This window comes from Prunus avium, chromosome 1, assembly GCF_965620075.1.
Source record: "Prunus avium chromosome 1, drPruAviu1.hap1.1, whole genome shotgun sequence".
Taxonomy (NCBI): Eukaryota; Viridiplantae; Streptophyta; class Magnoliopsida; order Rosales; family Rosaceae; genus Prunus; species Prunus avium.
Genome location: NC_142284.1, coordinates 47241031 through 47262008, shown reverse-complemented (window position 1 = coordinate 47262008; position 20978 = coordinate 47241031). Strand labels below are relative to the sequence as shown.

The 20978-nt window shown below is 40.1% G+C and overlaps 5 protein-coding genes across 10 annotated transcripts; 1 reads left to right on the top strand and 4 right to left on the bottom strand.

Annotated features, from left to right (window-relative positions):
• Positions 1 to 688: 688 nt before the first annotated feature.
• On the bottom strand, positions 689 to 3578 carry LOC110771517 (SH3 domain-containing protein 2). Its single transcript, XM_021975827.2, has 10 exons — positions 3419 to 3578; positions 2889 to 3011; positions 2737 to 2806; positions 2500 to 2651; positions 2097 to 2198; positions 1719 to 1919; positions 1543 to 1605; positions 1275 to 1427; positions 1110 to 1184; positions 689 to 997 (listed from the first exon to the last, which is right to left on the bottom strand). Exons 1-10 carry the CDS (start codon positions 3464 to 3466, stop codon positions 881 to 883), a joined length of 1104 nt encoding a protein of 367 aa, XP_021831519.1. The 5' UTR covers positions 3467 to 3578; the 3' UTR covers positions 689 to 880.
• Positions 3579 to 4873: 1295 nt separating this feature from the next.
• LOC110771594 (uncharacterized) lies at positions 4874 to 5975 on the bottom strand. The gene has a single exon (XM_088247489.1). The coding sequence runs from the start codon at positions 5926 to 5928 to the stop codon at positions 5182 to 5184; it is 747 nt and encodes a 248-aa protein (XP_088103615.1). The 5' UTR covers positions 5929 to 5975; the 3' UTR covers positions 4874 to 5181.
• A 1485-nt stretch (positions 5976 to 7460) lies between these two features.
• Positions 7461 to 13303, bottom strand: LOC110771585 (transmembrane and coiled-coil domain-containing protein STS1-like). 5 transcript variants are annotated; one of them, XM_088247552.1, is made up of 15 exons: positions 12611 to 13303; positions 12386 to 12470; positions 11740 to 12231; positions 11363 to 11528; positions 11105 to 11257; positions 10708 to 10802; positions 10414 to 10505; positions 9586 to 9656; positions 9356 to 9491; positions 8660 to 8719; positions 8483 to 8568; positions 8311 to 8387; positions 8034 to 8104; positions 7829 to 7961; positions 7461 to 7741 (listed from the first exon to the last, which is right to left on the bottom strand). In XM_088247552.1, the coding sequence occupies exons 1-15, from the start codon at positions 12946 to 12948 to the stop codon at positions 7598 to 7600; spliced, it is 2199 nt and encodes a 732-aa protein (XP_088103678.1). In that variant the 5' UTR covers positions 12949 to 13303; the 3' UTR covers positions 7461 to 7597. The 5 variants fall into 5 exon arrangements, with proteins under 5 accessions (XP_088103678.1, XP_021831602.1, XP_021831603.1 ...); XM_021975910.2 differs by having other exon boundaries at positions 7829 to 7952; XM_021975911.2 differs by having other exon boundaries at positions 7829 to 7886; positions 12611 to 13302.
• Positions 13304 to 13468: 165 nt separating this feature from the next.
• LOC110771565 (Low temperature viability protein) lies at positions 13469 to 16275 on the top strand. 2 transcript variants are annotated; one of them, XM_021975885.2, is made up of 5 exons: positions 13469 to 13987; positions 14170 to 14568; positions 14722 to 15333; positions 15639 to 15799; positions 15894 to 16275. In XM_021975885.2, exons 1-4 carry the CDS (start codon positions 13532 to 13534, stop codon positions 15768 to 15770), a joined length of 1599 nt encoding a protein of 532 aa, XP_021831577.2. In that variant the 5' UTR covers positions 13469 to 13531; the 3' UTR covers positions 15771 to 15799; positions 15894 to 16275. The 2 variants fall into 2 exon arrangements, with proteins under 2 accessions (XP_021831577.2, XP_021831579.2); XM_021975887.2 differs by having other exon boundaries at positions 15880 to 16275.
• A 1463-nt stretch (positions 16276 to 17738) lies between these two features.
• On the bottom strand, positions 17739 to 20714 carry LOC110771551 (putative TPR repeat-containing protein At1g05150). Its single transcript, XM_021975868.2, has one exon. It carries the CDS (start codon positions 20274 to 20276, stop codon positions 17883 to 17885), a length of 2394 nt encoding a protein of 797 aa, XP_021831560.1. The 5' UTR covers positions 20277 to 20714; the 3' UTR covers positions 17739 to 17882.
• Positions 20715 to 20978: the final 264 nt, after the last annotated feature.

The following is a 20978-nucleotide window of genomic DNA, read 5'->3' as shown; positions in this document are numbered from 1 at the left end:
GGGCACAGTGCACCATCACTTTCATTACGAAACTAGAAACTTCTTTTGGTTTCTTTCTTCTAGCAGACTTGGTCTAGGTCGAGAAAATTATAGTGGTACTAATTTCTCATTACAGAGAAGCAAAGTTTTAAATGATGTTGTTCCACATGTCAAAATACTACTGGTCCTCACTACCATTGTGGTATTCCGTCGTCTAGGTGCAGGTTTATGCAACAATATGGCCTCTAACACGTCATTGCAAACGCACGTAATTTTGTTGTTGAAATAGACATCAACAACCACCTTGGTGGATAATTTGACTGGTAGAGCCCAAAACGAAAATCTTGGTGGATCGATGGATGTGAAGTGTGAATGAATATCAGGGAGAGTCAACGCCCCAAATGAGAAACCTACAGGGAATGTCGACTGGATGGTGTCTTGTTATTTTTAGTTGGGTCAGAGCTAAGTGAGTGCGATCTGATCTTCAGCCTGGCTAAGTTCACAGCCGTGAGGACCCTATCTGTTTTTTTCCACATGCTAATCTCAAGCTGGATGGCCTTTTTCATATGATTCTCATGTTGCCAATCCTTACAGGGCAATTTGATCTTCCCGTCAATGGCGTTGAAAAATCTTATTAGGATAGAGCCTCTCTTATTGAGTAGAATTCCAGATTATTGTTTATTTCTCGATACAAAACCAACGCAGCATCTCCAGAAGAAAACTGAAATATTTATATTGGTGAGGCAGATATAAAGCAGTAGAAACAACTTTGGGTCATATACAAGGCGGAACCAGCTAACGTTGGTTCCTAAAATGAATAGAAAAAAGTTGGACAAATTACGTAATTCTAGTGCAGAAACACAGACACAACCCAAGCCAAATAAACAGGCAATCAATAGATTTAAAAGACTGCAGCCACCTTGCTAGCAAGAGCACGCTCCCGCCTTTCTACGTAGTCAAACGGGAACCAACCTGCTTTTCCCTTACATTCACCTTCAGCCCAACCGTTGTTTGCCACCTGCTCCACCACAACATTTAACTTCAATGAGAGAAATCAAGCCAGACATGAATGGGGTATATTGAGAACATAACAAAACAGCATTGAAATGAAGCAGGAAGAATGGCAGAACCTTCCGGACGACGACATAATCCCCAAAAGACAAACTTAACTCCACATCAGTCACAGCTTGAAACGTATACATAACCTGCAGCAGGTGAAAAAAAGAAACAATTAGTAGAATCTAAAGAGTTCAACAGACTAAAACTTAGCATCAACCACATTAACATAAAAATACCTCTCCTAAGAAATAGTCCCTGATGTCTGTCAATTCATCATAGGTTTCAGAAGAAAAGTTATCGCTGAGATCTTCATATGATGGTGGGGGAGGCATAGTGTTCTCTGTAGCTGGATTAGGTGATGCTTCAATTCGCTGGTGTTCTGACAACATCTGTGCAACAAATAGTGTCAAATTGTCAATAGAATAATACACAACCAATTGAATTGGGAAAAACATCGTCTTGTCCATGGCCTCACTAAAGGGACCATTCCAGGATAATTCATACCTCGCCTTCAAGTTGATCAAGTATCTGAAGAACGTTTTGATGATAGTTGCGCTCTGCTTCAACCTTGAATGGGGACAAAAAATGACAAACTTACAAAATTAATTTCCTTCCAATCTTGTAACTAGGACAGGCCAAGGCCTTAATACTTAAATAGGAAGGGGAAGGAAATGCTTTACCATTGCAAGAAGCCGCTGAAGAGTTAATCTCTGTTGTTGACCTTCAACAGCAGCCATTGCTGCACCAGCTTCTTTTCCTAATATTGCAACGTTAGACTTTAGTTCCTCAAGCTTGGCTTCAGCAGCTTCTAGTTTCATGATAATATCAGCACTACCAGCAGATTCTCGTACTTTGGCTTGGCGTCTGGAAACATCTACAGCCTATCTGGGTGCAAGTTAGTATACATGGACAAAGTTGTAGGAGACTGGACAGAAATAGAAAGAACAAGCAACGGTAAAAGAAAAAGAAGAAGTCCGTTCAGTAAAAATATGATCACCATGTAACATAAAAACTCAATGTAGTAAACATTGGAAGGAAACAGCAGATACTGCATATACCTGAGCTTCAGCTTCTTGCCGCATTCTAGCATATCGTTGAGCAAGATGTCGAGCATCCTCCAAGGGCGCTCCCACTACCATTGCTCTTAAAGGCTCTGCAACCTAGACAAACAGATTGAGAACCATGGAAAAAAGTTATTATGTAAACCTATAGAGAAAAATAGCGATACCAGTTTGTCATAAGATGCCTAAGAATAAGCACACAACACAACAATAGTCCAGTTCTTCAACCACAATATGGAAATGGAAATGGAAACAACTTATTCTGTGAACTTATTTCCAAATAATCAAATGCACGCAATATATGGCAACAGTTTAAATTTCCTCATGTACCAAACCGGCCCCGTTCAATATAATGCATTTGATTTTCACTTAATATTCATAGTATGAACTTCACTTAAACCTGTGTGCCAAGGGCTTTCAGTAGAATTCCACACTCTTTTTCAATTTGGGCACGAGCTCTTCCAAAACTCAGTGCAGCTCTCGATAATGTGTTGCCACTGGTGCAAGTTTTTTCAGCACCGTATTTCCTGCTATCTTCTGATAACTTGGTACCTGTTGAAAAAGTTTTATGCATACTAAGTGATAAAACTAACATGAATTTGTATCCAAATTCCCAAAAAAATCTCAAACAACACACCTATTTCAACTTGCTTTGAACCAGTTACAATATAACCTTCCACGCCACGGACAATCTCCTTTTGATAATGCTGTTAAAGAAAAAAAAGATTGAGGCAACTAAGGTAATGTGATGTCATAATAATAACAATGAAGGAAGAGAAGAGTAGCAACCTTGGCAGCACGAGTTGATATGTAGAGTCTCTCAAGTTTTTGATGCTGTTGGAGTTCTGTTTCATCTGGCACAATATTATCCGAACCCCCATATATGCCACCAGAAAATTGTTTGAAGACAGCCTGACAGTATTAACAAAAATCAAAAGCAAATTACTTTCCAAAAATATTAAATTCAGAAATGAAATGAAGTGATAAACAGCACTTAGCTCAGAATTCACAAATTCAACAACATTGCAGCCACCGCCACCACAGCCCCCAAACAGCTCATAATTAGTAAAATGCTATTCGATTCAATTCAAACAATTATAGATTATTATTATTATTATTACCTTAAACTAAATTCATTGATAGCTCCACTAATCTCATATCCACGCAGATTATCGTTAATATTAATACCCATGCGGAGATTAAATTCCGGAAACAGAGAGTTTAAATTCGATCAAACCGGAACTGTTCTTCTTTTTGGTTTTCTTATGTTTTTTCATTTTTCGTTTTCCGGAGAGAAATGGAACAGAGAGAGAGAGTACCTGCTGCTGTTTAGCAACCTGATCTCTTAGCTTCCTGATTGCTTCCATCGACGGTTGCTTGATGCCTGCCGGACCAATGGACCTTAGTATGAAGCAGCAGGGTGGATTTGGTTCAGAAGTTTGAAATTCTGCTTCAAGACTTGGATTTGGAGGCTTATTATTTACTTATTTGTTATTTATTTCCCTTAATTGACTTCGTCGTGGTAATATTAGTATTACTACTTTTCCTTAAACTTGAATTAAACGTTACCTCCTCCAACTTCTGTTCACTTCGTTTCTTTTCTATATTTTTATTATTTTGTGTTACTTAAGATAAATCCCTCTTTTTAAAAGTACCTTAGCTGTAATAACTTTTCCAATCTGAACTGAAACTTCATTTTTTTTTCTATATTTTCCATTAGGGTTAATTATTTAATTAGTCCCTAAATTTATACCCGATTTGCATTTGAGTATCTCAATTTTCAAAATGGTTCTCGTGGTCCTTTAACTTTAATTTCGTTTGGATAACTAGTCCCACTATTACTTTTGTCAATTTTTCTATTAAATACAGGGGCAAAATGGTATTTTTGTATCAAAATTGATTAAAATATGAATAAAAAGTTAAAAAACCAAAAAATTAAAATTAAACTATCTATCTCCCCTTCTATCCTGATTTCTACTCCCCCCAAACTTGATTTTTCTATTATTTTGGTTGGTTTTTTATTTTATTTTATTTTATTGTTATTTTAAAGATATAATTTTTTATTCATTTTTTTAGTTTTAATATAAAAATACCATTTTACCCCTGCATTTAATATAAAAAGTTAACAAAATTGACGGCAAAACCATTTGTCCTAAGGAAAGTGAAGTTAAAGCACCACGGGAACCATTTTAGAAATTGATGTACTCAAATACAAATTGGGTCTAAGTTTAGGGACTAATAAAACGATTAACCCTTTTTCATTATAACAAATATTTTGAAAATAAAATTATCTTTCTTCATACCATACCGCTCCTTTTGGGCCCATTGGGCCATACATCAGTAGGTAAAAAGTTCAACTTTTGCATTGGCCCATTCTAACTTTTGGTTAGCCAAAACGCAGTAATAATTGTGCTTTTATTTTTTACTTATTATCATACTGTATCTATAAGCATCAATTTAATTTAGGAATTGATTTCCCCACTCATCTTTTGTTCATTTACACTCCCTTATATGTTATTAGTAAAAAGGTATTAAAAAACAAAAGGGAGCTGATTTCCCCGCTCCTCTTTTGCTAACAATTCCTTTTGATGGATAATATGTAAAAACATAAAAAGGGCCTAAGATCCCCTTTGTAATGGGATGGTGTAGCCTCATCTCCCCCTAAATTTTTAATAACAAAAATAAAATAAACGGAAGTGTAAGTGAACAAAAGGGGAGCGGAAAAATCATTAAATGTGATAGTATATTAACTTGACATAAAAGAATGCAATAAATTGAATGAAAATTTCCCTCAAATTAGCTGAAGTCGTTAACATGCATGCAAATACAGCAGACATTGGACAACAACAAAAACGAGGTTAAAGGAAAGGAAAAAAACAAACTAGAAAAACAAGAAGGAAAAAAAGAAAAGGAAAGGTAGAGAGAGAGAGAGAGAGAGAGCAACAATGCTAGTTGCTTGCAAGTACCGAATAACCAGAAAATGAGTAGGTAACCCTTAATTTCATTACAAGTCTTTCTTAATCGTGGAGGATTAATGTGACTGTCCGAAACAAATGCCGTAGTAGACGTTAACAAGAGTGAATCAGGAACGACGTCGTTTGCAGTGAGCCTTGCACATATATTGGCAGTCATAGTAGCAAGGCCCTCCGCAGTGAAGAGGGCAATCTAATCTCATGCCTTTACACCGCCCTTTACGCATGCACTGTGCAAACTCCCCCACCGCATAATCAGCCTCATCAAACCTCCTCTTCCCTCCGTACACATGATCATGATCACGATGATGATGATGATGGTTTCTTGATCCACTTCTTCCTCCTCTTCCTTTACCACCACCACAACCCCATTTCCACCAACCAGCCCCTCCTCCTCCTCCTCCCCACCCCCACCCGCCACCACCACCACCACCACCACCACCTCCTCCTCCTCCTCTTCCTCCTCCACCTCCACCTCCGCCACCACCTCCTCCCCATCCCCATGAGTAGCCTCCTCCACCTCCGCCTCCACCGCCTCCGCCGCCACCGCTTCCTCCTCTTCCTTGATGCTTGTTTTTGTTGTTGATAACAACTTGATTAGTGTTAGAAGGAGCAGTCTCGTTTCTTACTTGTCCATTTCCCGCGGAAGGAATTTCAGCAACAGCTGATGAAAAAGAAGTAGCATTGCCTTGAGACGTAGTAGTATTATTATCAGCTTTCAAACCAACAATGGCCATCGAAATAAACAAGATGACCCATAAACTTCTCACTAGTATTACTGTATCCATGTGTTTAGAACGTACGGTCGCTACAACTACGATGCACGGTAATTCGTACTTGTATATATTACTGCTCATATGTATATATATATATGAGTTGTGCTATTGACAACTAGAGGTTGCCCCCACTCTCTGAATTTGAACTTGAAGAGGAAAGGTAGCAACAGAAAGTGGACATGCCTTACGTATCACTTCTGTCCCCACCACCTACTACCTCTCTATATTTTTAAATTTGGCAACCACGGACACAGCCACTGAGCCACAGCCTGGACAATATTAGCTTAATATTGCTTGCAATAGTCTGCCCCATCTGCACATCATGCATGGTCCAAGGCGCCCACCTATACGGCTGGCAGAAGGAGCGCGTGCCGTATAGGCTTTAGGCTATAGAGATATTCTTTAGGGCCAAACCAAACCCCAGCTCTCAGCTGTTTAGTTCTTGAGTCGATCGCTTTGGGTTTGAGTTGAGCTTAAATTGGTACTCATTTGTCATCCAAGTCAAGCAATGTGCAATGATACCAGGCCACTAATACAATTTTATTCGGTATTAGTTAAAACTTAATTAAGTTGCCCTGACTTATCAAAATCTCTAACACCATATAATACTGCTTTCCCCTGCCCATGCGCGGGAGTACTATACTTATTGTCTTTTGCTTGCCCTTTAAGCCTGGAATTTTGGACAACCTATGTAACACTAGCAAGCAAGCAACCAAGCAAGCGTAAAGTTATGGTGGGGTCACATCACATTTGTGGTAAATATACTATGGCATTGGCAATATATTTGAGATGCATATATACATATATAGCACAGGAGGACAACTTATTGTCATCATCATGCTTCCATTCCAACTCCTCCATCTTAAAAAATGAAAGGCTTTGGTTGCTTAAGCAAGTGATTTTGGGTTCAAGTCCTTATAGATGCAGAAAACTTTCTAGGAAGAGGTCACCGCATATGTGCCCGACAGTACCTTGTTGGATTAGACCTCGGCTATGCTTGAGGATATCTTGGGAAAACCAAAAAAAAGACACAGATTTTGGTCCCACTAAGCTCCCAAAAAACAGACAAAAAATGCTTTAATAATAATAGTGCACAAGCACTTTGGATAGAGTGCCGTCTGGAAGACAAAAGATGAAGGGTCATGCTAGGGAGATCAACTTGGGAGACCAACTTGGGTACCAACTCTCTAATAGAGGTGGAGCCCACCAATACAATGGGTCCCACGCTCTATTAGAGAGTTGGTATCCCAAGTTGGTCTCCGAAGTTGGTCTCCCTAGCATTTTCCAAAGATGAATAGAGGTTCAAGAAACAATTTAGGCCTTGCTTGCTATAATTGAACCCTTTTTTCTCAAGTGTCCAGCTTTTGGGACCAAAACGATCACTTAAAACTAAGGAAGGAACCGACTGCTCGCTGGGCCACTACTAAGGAGGAGGGCTCGAGCACCGAGGCGAAGACATAAAACCAACCAATTGATTGATGGTAAAATGTAATGATGTCTGAGGATTTGGTGGAAAGGAGGCTTCGTGTCCAAGAGTCCTCTTTGTTTTTTTGGTCAACAAGAGTCCTGTTCCTTCAACTAATTTGGCATCTATCTAACTCAACTGTCGTTCGTTATAGAAATCAATGTTATTAAATTAATTAATTCTAATAATAAAGATGATCTCAACTCAAGTAGCTTCAGCTTGTCTTTCTCTTTGCACTTGTTACGCTTCTTAGTTAGAGAAACTTTGAAATAATGAGAAATACTACTAATTTACACAAGTATTATCTTCCTTGGGTTTGAGTGTTGTTCTGAAAACAGGGTAGTAAGAGTCAAGTTCAAGCTGCTCCAAGATCTGTTTTGTCTTCCAAAGATAAGAAGAATGGCCTTCAACAATTTGCGTCACATCTACCTGAAAATGCCAATTCGGAAAATAATCAGTTTCAACTAAAACACAATGCAAATATAAAGAGATTGGGAATTTAATTAGGGAACTTACATTCTCAATCCCAGGAACATCAACAGGTTGAATTCCACCTAAACCTTGAGAAAGTAAGCTGTACGAGGGAAACACCCTCAGTCCAATCAAAATTATATTCATGCCTTTTAAGATCAGTAGCAATCTGATTAATCTGATTTATAGTCATATACCACCCTCAAAAATACATAATGCTAAAACTAAACAAAGGAAATATGGCCTGTACCTCGCACGAAAGGCAATTCCCAGTGTCCAGTCACTTATAGAATAAGCATTCACAAATCTACCGGCTACCATCTGCGAGCCAGAGTAGGTTCTTGTAAGAACAGTAGCAAGAACTTGCACAGGATAACAATCATAATTGGGGAAAAAATAAAAACAGGTAACAGGAAATAGGAAATAGGTCTAGTGGTATTGTAAGAATGATACTACTGCAGCAGCACAACTTGCATAGGAATTTAGTAAACCAGTAATTATTATATTTTTTTTTTAAGTTCAACTACCTTTCTAGCATCCGTCCAGTTTTCTTCTTCAATTGAAATTGGTGCTCCAAGCAGAACAACCCTTTCTACAAGACCAGCTGCAGAAATGAAGAAGCCAAATTCAATTTCTTTCTTTTTCATTACACTGCCACTCAACTTATCCACAATAGGATGAACTCATTGTGATGATTACCATTATCCCCTTCTGTTTCAGCCAAGCATTGGAGACATTTGAAAACTACTCTGGCCCCCAGCGAGAACCCTATGAGTGTCACAGGCCTGGACCATACATGGAGGATTTAAGGGAATGATACATATGAGTTTCAGGGCGAGATGGGAAAATGTCTTTTATAATGTGAGATTCTTCTACCTGTTTCCTTGCAGTCCCTTCAACAACACTTCAGCAAGCATCTTCCCAGCTTTGTCTGATCTGGCCAAGAAAATGGGGATGCTAAAAGTTCATATATTTCCCACTGCAAGTAATGAACACTCAAAATAGCAGTTTCATGTACATGAAATAAGTGCCACCTCGAGAGCAAGTTATGAGAAGAAAACTGTCACAAATCAAACATGACCACAAGGAAGACTTTTGCTAAGCAAAAGAATGAGGGGAGGAGAGCGCCAGGAAGAATTTGGCACTTTAAACGAATAACTTCATTCAGTATATCAGGATGAAATTTGTTGTATTGTATGTACTGATGAACTATGCATGACATAGTTGACTGTTGGCAGGTTAACGAAAATGAAATCTTGAATGGATTTGTTACTGTCCTCTACAGAGTTTTTATGGGGTAACTATTTGAAATAACCATGCTAGCAAAGACTAATAGGGTAGCTGACTAAGCAGATAGCCTAAAAATCAAATCTACTGCAGACCAAACCAAATAAAATGATGCCAAGTGAGATGGTGACATACATCCTTTATCTGAAACAAACATTAGCAATCAGCCACTATGCTTCTCATGTTTGGAAACTGCACCTCTTAATACAAGAATAACATGTGAAACGGAAACTCGAAACCATTATCCATCCGCATAAAGTCCCGTCCAAACAAATGAAAGATTACCTGTCCACTGCAACTGCCCATTTGCTATCTATAAGATCAGATGCTGTAACTACTGTTGCCGGCATAGCAAATGCTGCTAGAAGGGTGTTTAATACAGTCATCATGGCACCTTCTTTCATCAACTCTAAGGCAATTCCTGTGACAGTTTGCAATAGTGTTCGTCATGAAATCATAGATATGCAAATAGTTAGTCACAATAGGATGCAATACTTGTAAGGTTCAGGAAGTACTTGAAGTAAGCCAGTCTTGGATTGCAGTGCTCAATGCAATCAAATTCTTAGACTCCCACCAGAGGGCATACCTATACATTCACTACATTGATATCAATTACTTAGCCAGTCATCATAGTTCAGATCCTATCTAAGGGTTTTAAAAGAAAGAAACTTTCAAGTGAAGAATCACAAATCAATGGAAGGAAGATTGCAATAATCTTGGTCATAAATATGCCAATAGTCGATCACAAGAAGTGACAGTTCATAAGGTTATGGAAGTACATGATGTAAGGCAGTCTTTAATTGCAGTGTTTTTGTATTGTAGACATATGATGCAGGACGCGTAGGACCTAAATTTATTAGTTTCCTAATGTATTTGTTAGTTTCCTAGATTCTCTAGTTTTCCAAGTTCTAGTAGGATTTCTACTTTTCCAGATTTCCAGATTTCTAGTTTTAAGTTTCCTTTTTTTTTTGGGTTAGGATTTCTGTTTAAGCAAGGGATTTTTATCCTATTATGTCTAGGTTTTAGTTTGCTATAAATACCCTCATGTAGTTCTTTAAAATTGAGATTTGAATGTTGAGTAAACCTTTTCCTAGAACTCTCTGATTTCGTCCCTTCGATCTATATTTCTTCTCCTGGATCTCCGATATTCTTCTTGTTCTACTGTTTCTGTCCTTTATCTCGTCTTTTCGATCTCTATTTCTTCTCCTCGGTCTCTTATATTCTTCTATGTTCTATTATTTAAGTTCTTAATCTAATACCTACGGACTGTACTACATCAATATATATATATTTGAAATCAATTTTTTATTGTACTACTGGAAATACAATTTGAATTTTTTTACCTTTCCAAGTTTTCATTTTGACCTTCCCAAGGCCTTATAAAATCTTCATCCTCAAAAACAAGTCCAGAAACCAATATTCCCACTGCTAGCCGCTGAAAAGGAGGTTTGTTGTAAATGGTAAGCATTTTCATTCATACAGAGAAAGGTCCTGCTCAGCATAAATTCTCAATCTCTCACTACATCATCATGCTAATAGAAATCCCACTGCCCTTCTGCCCCCCTGCCCCCCTGCCGCCCCCCCCCCCCCAAAACAAATGGAAAGTATGGATTAATAAATTGTCTAAATGAGCTTACCCCTTGATCATAATTTCCAATTGTTCTGAACTCAAATTCTTCAATGCTGCCGGTCCTTCTAGCCATTTTGTTCCCCGTAAGTCCAGCTCCAGCAGCTGAGATTCCCGAAGAACAAGTAGCTGAGTATCACTCCATACTCTTTTTTCTCTTTAAATTTGAAAGATAGAATCTATACAATGGTGGTTTTTTTTAATGTGCTTTGAAAACACCCACTTGCTTTAAAACTTAGATTGTAGCACAAAATTCAATACATCCTCATGCCTTTTCCAGTATTCATGTTCATCCTTCTTAGTTATTAGCCAAGAAAAGGTTTTGCTTCCAATTATTTCATTAGGAAATGATGTCCCCTGTCTAACTAAACACAGAATATTATAGGGAAAAAAAACCACTTTTGCACCTCCAAATGATGCAGCAACAGCAAGAGAGCCAGTAACAGACCCTGTGGCAGTTGCTGCAGCAGCGAAGCCACTTGCTCCAATTGCAGGGATAATACCACCTAACGCAGGAGCTAGAGCACCCAATCCCTGCGCAATTGCAGGAGCAGCTAGGCCTGTGGTAAAATGAAAGTCAACAACAAATTAAACACTACTAGTTTTATCATAAAATTGCATCACAGGAGAGACATCTGCTCTTTTGAAGTTGACAGATCTGATACCTCCAGTGATAGCCATCAAGGTTCCTCCAGTTAAAGCAGCTGCACCAATCATACCTCCCCGCTTCATTTCCTCCCATGAGATTTCTGAAGTTTTTGTTTTGTCTTCATTAGTAACTTCTTTTACTGAAGCCATATAAGAACAAGCAACCATCACCTCCATAACTTCCTGCAGAATAGAAGTTCCTCATGGATGGCTCTACATGTTTTTTATTTTCTTTTTTTCTTCTTCTTTTTTACTTATTTATCAGTTTGATTATTTATTTTGAAGCATAGAGGGTAGATAGATATTCATCAAAAGGCAGATATGTAAGGCACAACTCATATACAAAAGGAAGCTTGTAAAAAAAAAAAAAAAAAAAAAACTTCAATATACAGACCATTTTAAGCCACTCAACCCCAAGCCATGCTGCCAGCAACCGCAATGCCACACGGTGTCGAGCATCATAACCCTTCCTTACTTTGGAACATTTATTGCCATGTTCAGTATTATCTGCCACACAGGCTGAAAGAAGTGCAAAAAGAACAGTTACTTTCCTCTCGTAACTGATCAGATTTCCCTCTTCCACCGGTTCCTCAAGGGGTTCAGATACATCTGGTACTTTTTCTTCAGTGGATGACTCAGAACTTGTCCTCTTTATAATCTCATAAGGCTTTGCAGAAACCTCAGACACTGGTTTCGTCTCAGGAACTTCATATCTTTCGCGGCATTTAGCTTCATATTCAGAATCCACAGGGTTTTCTGCTGAATGAACAGGAGACTCTTCCTCACTAAGAGCCATGGCATCAATGGTTTTTGACAAAGCGCATTCCTTGTCAGTTTTTTCAGAAGAAGGCCCATCATTAGTTCCCTCTGATAGTAAGGTCATCAACTGAAATAAAACAAACAAAATTAATAAAACAGAGGAACACACAAAAAGGGTGCAGCCAGAGAGAAAAATACAATAAAATAGGTGAGCCAAAAAGTAAATAAAATCAACCTAGAATAATGATGTGTCTGAATTTCATAAGAGGAAGAAAACACACCGCTCCTACATGATGCCTAACTTGCGACGAAGATCCTGCAGTTTCCTTTATCCCCTTCCAGGATTGTTCATCCACTCCTAAAAACCTGAAATTCAACCAAGAAAATCATGAAGCCCAACTCCACTGGCCCTAATTCAATCAAACAAAACAGAGCTAGCTGCCTAGGAAAATGCACGATTGATTAAAACAAAAGGATGAGTCTGAGTAATTAAATTGAAAAAGTACCGGAAAACGGGATAAATCAAACCGGAATTCTCGTGGATCCAAAGGTCGGAATTGTCCGAAACCGAGACGGTCTTGCCGATGCTCACACCTTCGCTGATGGTCTCTTTTTCAAGAGAAGGTAAAGGAGGAGTTGATGGCCGAGCTTGGTGTATCTGAGACTGGTGAAGCGCCAGCGCGAACAGAGCTCCCGCTGCGTATTTATGCGTCGGCGTGAGAATCGGTGCTTCCATATTTGCTGACGGTTTTATTTTCAAACTCGCAGAGCATCGGAAACGCACAAGATTCAAATTTGCTGACCAAAAGGAGGGTTTCAATTTAACCGACCGATATATGATCATTCAGTACAGTAATAATAGCAGAGAATTTAATTAATTGTGTTGAAATTACACAAAGAAAGATTATCCACACAGGCAACAAGACCCCCTTCTTTCTTTATAGACTGTGTGACGAAAGATTATCCTATAATCCCATTAACTAATTCTCCCGCCTATTCCTCTTAACAACTAATTAACTACTGACATTTAACATTAATAACAAAAAATTAACAATCTGCTGTCTGTGCTCTCTCTCTGATGGTCTCAGGGAAGGGGGGAAGACTGAGAGCCTAAATCCTCAGACCTTTTCAACACTCCAACGAGACACCGAGTTTGCCGAACGGCCTTTTTTTTTCGCGGGACGCCCGGGAGATTGAGACTCCTGCGACCGACACGCGGCATAAATAAGTAATTTTGTCTGGGGCTTTTTTTTATTGGGCCTTTGGGCCGGTTCAAAATTAGGCCCAAAGAAATGGTGATCTTGAATTTGGGCCATTTGGGTCAGACCCAAGGCCGTTGAGGGTTTATACAGAAGAGAAGCACCGATAGGGTTTTATCACACCAGTTTCAGTCTCAGGGCACTTCACATCTTCGGCGAAGAAACAAAATGGGCAGAAAGAAGAAATTCATCGACAAGAAAAAGTCGGCGACCTTCCAATTACTCGCCCGAGACTCGTCTGATCCCAACTACGATGACTCACCCGGCAGCGACCGAGTCTTTATCCGAGTTGACAACAGCAGCTACCCCGTTGATGCCTTATTCCCTGAAGATAATCCTCACGACGCCTCCGGTGCCGGCGGATATGAAGACGATCCCAATTCGATATTCGCTGATGCGCCTGAGGATGACGGCGGTGGGCAGGACTATGGTCAAGTTTCCGGATACTCGGCGGCGCCATCAGCACCTCAGCCATTGCCGGACCACGTTAGGAGGGAGATTCTGGAGCTAGGGTTTCCTGACGACGGTTACAACTACTTGCTACATATGAGGGAGATTAGGAGTACTTCTACAGTTTATCACAATTCCAAGGCTAAGCTCGATCAGCTTCCTCATGATGTAAAGGTTGGTGACGTATCGATTGCTTATGTTCTGTTTAGCTTGTGAGAAAGTTAAGGAAAGGGAAAATGAAAGAGAAAGAGAAAAAAATAGAAATTTTATGTCTGTTTCGTTTTGCAGCTATACCAAGTAAGTGGTGGATTATTATTAATTTTTAGTACTTAAAAAGAGTGTGTTGTGGGTTTCAGGCATATGATGCTTCAAGAGTGCGCATTTCTGAAAATGAGGCTCCGAATGAGAAGGTGATTTACAGTGTGGCTTCTAAGACGGTTAATGTAAGGGTTCAGAAAGCGGCTGATCCAGAAGTATCTGCATTGCTTGATGATAGTGATCTTTCACGGTTTGGTTCTGATATTGAGGACTTGGAAGAAGATTTCGTTGTTCAGGCTAACCTTGCGGCAGAAAAGGAGGAGGAGGAGGAGGATGTGTGTGTAGATAATGGGCCAAATATTGTTGAGCAATCCGAGAACAAAAATGTGAGAAATGAAACAAACGGAGTTGGAACAAATAGCATTGAGGGTGCAAAGGATAACTCTGTGGCTGAAAAGCCACGAGTTCATCGCCTCTTGGACGAGCAATTTGATTTAGTGAGTTATTTTCTTGCTATATTTAGTTATGTTCTGTAAACTTTATAGTTTTAGTCTCATGATGTAATTTTTGTTTCTTCAATTCTTCTTTTGTATCTCTGTTATCTCTTACCTTTTTGTTATTGTTATATTTATTAATATAAAAAAAAACAGCTTGTGAGTCAGGAATATGCCAGTGATGACGACAATGATGATGATTATGGCTATGTAGCTGAAGAAGATGAGACCCTTGCAGAGAAGCTCAAACATGCCACCCTGAATGGCCATGTGAGGGATGACTTAGAACTGGACGGCGGTTATAAGGCCCCTGCAGATTTTCTGCGTGATAATGAGACAGTAAAAACGAAAGAGCTAGTGGACTCTGCTAGTGAGGTTATTCGGCGCTGTGCCGAGTATGCTGAGAAATACGAGAATGAAGTTAAAGATGCAGACTTGGTCATTGTGGAGGAATCTAGTGATGAATCAGAAGTGTGGGACTGTGAGACCATTGTTTCTACATATTCAAATCTTGATAACCACCCTGGGAAAATCGAAGCTCCAGGAGTAGCTAGAAGGAAGAAGCTTTCTGAAACTGTTTCTGGAGCCTTGGGTTCTGCCAATCATGTGATAACCCTTCGTGGGAAAGAGAGGCTGCCTGTGGACTTCTTGCCTCATAGTAAAAAACCTGCTACAGAGAAGGTGAAAGATATAGGTGCCTTGAAAACTGAGCAGCAGAAAAGGAAGCAACATGGTATGGAGTCAAAGGAGGAGAAGAAAGAGCGAAAGGTATACATGCGTTAGTCTGCTATTCTTTTTGCTTATCTTGAGGATGCCATTTGATCCAGCGTAGATTACCAATCTTTTATAACTAATGAAAGATTTACATGACACCTTATGATAGTTAAAATCCAGAAACTGCCATTTTAAGGCAAAACTGGAAGTAAATGACTTTGCATCCGCATAACTCAAAGCTACTGGTTTTGATACTTGATAAATTTGAGGAAATGTGCCTTGTTTTTTTCTTTTCTTATGTTGTTTTACTGGTAAGTTCTGTGGGTTCTTTTTTATTATTTGAAGTTTTGTGCATGCAGGCCGCTGTCAAGGAGGAAAGGCGTGAAGCACGCCGTACCAAGAAAGAAATAAAGGAACTTTACAAGGGTGAAGCACAGCATGCTCAGAGAGTAGCTGCTATATCTGGCCCTTCTTCTATTCATCTTATGTGATTGTGTTGATCAAGAAGTTGTATCTCTAGGTAATTGGAATTGCATCACTATTATTGCTTTAAATCAGGCTGTTTCTAGAAGTCTGCTTTATATTAATTAGTTTGTTTAGTGATTTTCTTATAGGTAAGACAGAGTACTAGATTAATAGTCAAGACAGTTGCATCGCTTGAGCCTGGACTTTTTGCAGCACAAACTAGTTACACATGCTGTAATCTACGACCAACGATGTTAAGTGAGGCGATGTATGCTCCATCCTGACTGCCTCAAGTTTTAGCAGCGTAGAATATAAGTTGTGATTGAGAAAATTTTGTGTTCGGAAAGGTTGGGTTCTGATGTTTTTGGCCGGTAATGGTAGATAGGAGGACATGCATTGAGTTCTTTACAGTCAAATGTGTAATGTAGCACCAGGTGAAGATTTGCTACAAAGCATGGATAATAATACTTTGTTTCTATAATTTACTACAAAGCATGTATAATGTATTTGTTTGTCTGGTTATTTTTGCTCCGTTCCGCCTACAATTTAGTTTTATTTTCTTGCTCTACTGATGATAGGTTGACTTGATTAACAGAAACATCAATAATTTCATTCAATTCAAAAGGTGAATACCAATGTGTCATCAATTATGCATTCATGATTTAGTACGACATTAGGAACAAAAGAATTTTTTTTATTAATCATACTTTGCAAAGAATAAACAATAAAGTGTGAAACGACTTTGTTTATTTGTATTCTGGACAAAACTTAATGATAGAAGAAACTTTGAAAGTGCAAAGAATATAATTCTCAGTGGGGAATAGGAGCCATGTCGCCTCTACCATAATAAGGTGTTGGATTCCAAATGCCGTAGTCTTGAAGAAGTATTTCCGACGTCTGTGGCTCATAGTGGTGTTCGTCCGCTCCCTGCTGTTGCACCTGCTCTTTCAGTTGTTGGAAAGCAAGAAATGATGGTGATGGGGCCGCGGTTGCTCTTGTGGGCATAATTATCATAAAGGACATGATCATCATGCATAACATGTGCTTTGCTGAGCTTCCTGTTCCTGCTACTGTTCCCATGTGATTTTAGGCTAGCTGCAAATCCAACCCCTAAAAACTCTATGCTGCAGTGCAGGTTATGGTTTTTGAATTTCCAACTCTCGAACTCAAAGATGCATATGGCAACCGTCAGCAACAAATCCTAAAATATGTGAAAGTATGGTTGTGTTTGAACAAAATTGGTTCTTTATTTCTCACACCCGATGGATGACTTACCATGCTTCTTGCATGCATGTAGTGCTTTAAACAGAATGGAAAGCCTAATAAGTTGGCCGATTTCCTTTCTTTACTAAGACCATATATGTGTATGTAATGTATATGGCACAGGATTTTCTCTCTTCCAAGTCATCATTGCCCTTTTGCCCGCATATTTGAAATATGTGATGTACCTTTCATTCCGTCATCAATGGGAACAAGACTTTTAAGTGAATTTAAAGAAAAGTTGATTGGTACAAGGTCCAGTCTTCTCAGACCCAAATTTTTTTTAAGAGATTTGTCCCCAAGATCACGGCTCGTGTAGTTGACCTCACTTCTTGGTTAAACCTACAGAAACGATGGATAAAGATGAACAAAGTAATGATCAGCATATTTATTGTTGTTTCAATATATAATAATCAATCCTTTTAGTCAGACAGGTAAAAAGTTTCTTTATTTCCATCAATATTATTAGTTAACAATCAATGATAAACAGGGCAGCAACGTGTAAAAAGAAGAAAAATAGCATCGTGCAACAAAATGCCACCTCCGACAGAACTCAAAGTACAAGAACAAATATCGATCATTATGCAATTAAAGAGCCTCCCAAAAGACGAAAGAATACAAGAAACACCCCTCTCTTTCTATACAGAGGAGAGGACAGTGAACCGTACCGAACCATACAACATCTGAGTGTTGGAAAAGAGAAGCAACGTTATACAGAGATGATATGGCAGAGAGACATCAGAAACACCGATGGGGAACAATGTATTATACAAGGGCATAATGCCCGCAGAACACATTCATGATCTATATATTTCACACTGAACAACTACGATTATGAAGAAGGAATTATACAGAATACACAAAAATAAAGTCTATAGCTATGGGTCACTATGGGATTGCAATGTGAAGCACTTGCACTTGTCTTTCATGGCTTCAGCCTCACTTCCATATTCTCTGAATTTGTACTCTTCCTGCTTATGGGCAGGAGGCACCTTTCCCTCGCTGTAGCATTGATTACACAAACTGAAATGAGATTTTATCTCCTTAAAACGGGACCCAATAATCGGATAGCGGCAGACCGAGCAGACACGGTTGCCGTGGCGGTTCCTGTCCCCAGTTTCAAGCTTCAACAACGTGGACATGATACCAAAACCCCAATCTGTGTCATCAAACATGACTAGAAACTCTGTGAAAGACATCATGGAAAGATCTTCTCCATGGAGTTCCAGTATCTCACTAACCCCATGGGAAGGAACATATATGGCTCTCAACAGTTTGATATATTTTGTGGCATCGGCTTTTCTTATCTGAGCACCACCACCTTCGTTCACAGGACGCCACAAGAGCGCATCAAATGCAACTCGTTTGCGCTTTTCAGGCGGACCACTGCAAATAGGAGCCAGAACAGCAAAAAACATGCCCAAGTCCACTCTGCCTGAGCCCGTATCATCAAAGACAGTGAGTATCCTCTCGTTTATGGCTTTAACAGCTCCTTGAAAAGTCTCCGGTTTTAGGAAATCAAGTAACCTGCGGAGAATTTCTTCCAAGTTAGGCTTGCGTATGGATCTCTGAGGAACACCAGTACCAGAGTACGAAACAGGTACTTCACCATCATTCATTTCCTTCTTAAGCAACTCCACATCACAACGACTCAACCTGGTAATCCTCTGAAAGGCCCTAATCTCAAGTGCATTGGCCAAGTCTTGCCTCAATGTAGTTCTCTCCCCAACCGTCTTAAATTTTGTAGGTTCCACAATGACAAAAGAACCCTCCCCATTGGCACCCCCATTCCCCTTCACCTTCTTCTTCTGCAGCTGCTTCAAATGTGCAATGGCATCATGCAATTCAACCCTGTTGGTCATTTTCAATGCTTCCTTCAAAGCCTTCTTCGCTTCCTCAGTTTCCCGAGCTCCTAACAAGGACACAGCCTTGTTAAGCTGAGCACGCCAATGGTTGGGCCACACAGCTAAAACCCTAGTATACATCTCAGAAGCTCTCGGAAATCTACCCGCGTCCATATAAAGCCCACCCAAATTGTACAAAGCATCTACATGACCAGGTTTCAAATCAATGGCTTTCTGAAAAATCACAATTGCCTTATCATCGTCACCCATGGCATGCAAAGCCGAAGCCAAATCACAATGCGCATCGGCATAGTCCGGTTTCATAAAAATGGCCTCCTCCAAGGCCTTGACAGCCGCTCTATATTCCCCAACCCCAAAAAGAGCACTACCCAAAAGTTTCAAAGCTCTAAAATGAGTTGGACAAAGAATTGCAGCTTCTCTATAATACTCACAAGCACTTAAAACCATACCTTCACCTTCAAGCGCAATCCCGAGATTCACATAAATCTGTGGAAGCAAATAAGCCCACTGGTTCCCACCGGCCTCCGCTGCCTCGAGCGCCAACAAAAACTCATCTTTAGCCTCTTTGTATCTGCCAAGAACATACAAGCAGTTCCCAGCTCTGAAATGTGGCCTCACATCCACAGGTTGCAACTCACAAGCCCTCTTGAAACTCACCAACGCCTCTTTGAACAACTGGTGCTCATACAGAACCCTCCCAATCGCCATGTGACCATCGAAGGCCTGCTCACGTGACCTTGCTCCGTCTGCTCGGCTCCTTAACACCCCCAATTCTTTAACGAACGCAGCATACTCGTGCCCAGACTCTTCCCAAAATACCCTTTTATCCGAAATCTCTGAAGAAGGTCCCAATTCTCTAGACCACCCGGCGTCGGAAAAAGCATCGATATTGTCGGCTTTCAATTTCCCATCTTTGGCTTGCTTCGCCTTCAACCTCTTCACCAAAATCTCTAAATCGTCGACAATCTTCCACGTGTCGTCGAACACGATCCCGTGGTTGGGTGACACCGCCCAGGCCGCCGTTCTCTGCTTCTTTTGCGACTCAACGAGGCGTTCGTCGACTATCGAGGACGACGAGGCCTCGGAGGCCATGGAAGCTTTGGTCTCGTCCAAGGTGAGCTCCAAACCGAGCGCGTCGAAGTCACGGTCCACGTCACCTGCACCGTCGTCATAGGTCCGCAAGAGGCCCTCATAGGTGAGGCCTTTCTCGCCGTCGATGAAGTCACCGTAGGTCCGGAAGACCTCGTCGAGAATGGCATTGATCTGCTCGTCGCTGAACTTGACCCTAGGGTTTACCGCCACAACGAGCGCGGCCATTTCGTCTCTGTTGAGACCTCCGTCATGGTTTTCATCGAATTGGTGGAAAATCCTCTTGACCTTCTCTGATCTGCTCCCTCTCGTTGTCATTATACCCTTGTCCCAAATTTTAATTTCAGCTTTTAACTTTGTAGGGTTTGAAAAGAAGAAGAAGAAGAAGAAGAAGATGAGTGATACAGGTGTAAATTAATGTAAAGGTAATTGGTATAAATGGAAAGTGAGTGAGGGACCAAAAAGAGAAGGTAGAAGGGAGGGGGCTTAGCTAAAAAAATAAATTAATCTGGGGTTTGAATCCTTAATGAGACTATAAATGATGTTATGTGATTAATGAGATGAGGGGGCTTCTTCTTGTTCTCATTTCATTTTCATTTTCATTTGGGTTGGGTGGGGGGGTGGGGGTACCAACTGTTTTCCTGTTGGTTTTCATTGGATCTGAGCCATCGGGCTGGATAAGCCAAAAGTGAAACCAGGGAAAAGAAAAAATAGAAGAGAGAGAGAGACGAGACGACCATTGTTTTTTTTTAAAATTTTATTTTTATTAACTGGTTCTCACTCCTTGCTTGCTTCTCATGAATGAATGATGAATGATGATGATGGGTGGTGGTGGGCCACGTGGCCCTAGTGGGGCTATTTTTTAAATTTCTTTTTTGTTTAAAGTATATACATTTGTATTTTGTTGGCACTTAGGCTTAGGTATCGCCAGCTTTACATAAAGAAGAAAGATTGTTGTCCAGCTGGCTCGGCGATTGATCAGTGTGCCCTAGATAGAGGTGGCCATTTGTATACTTAGCC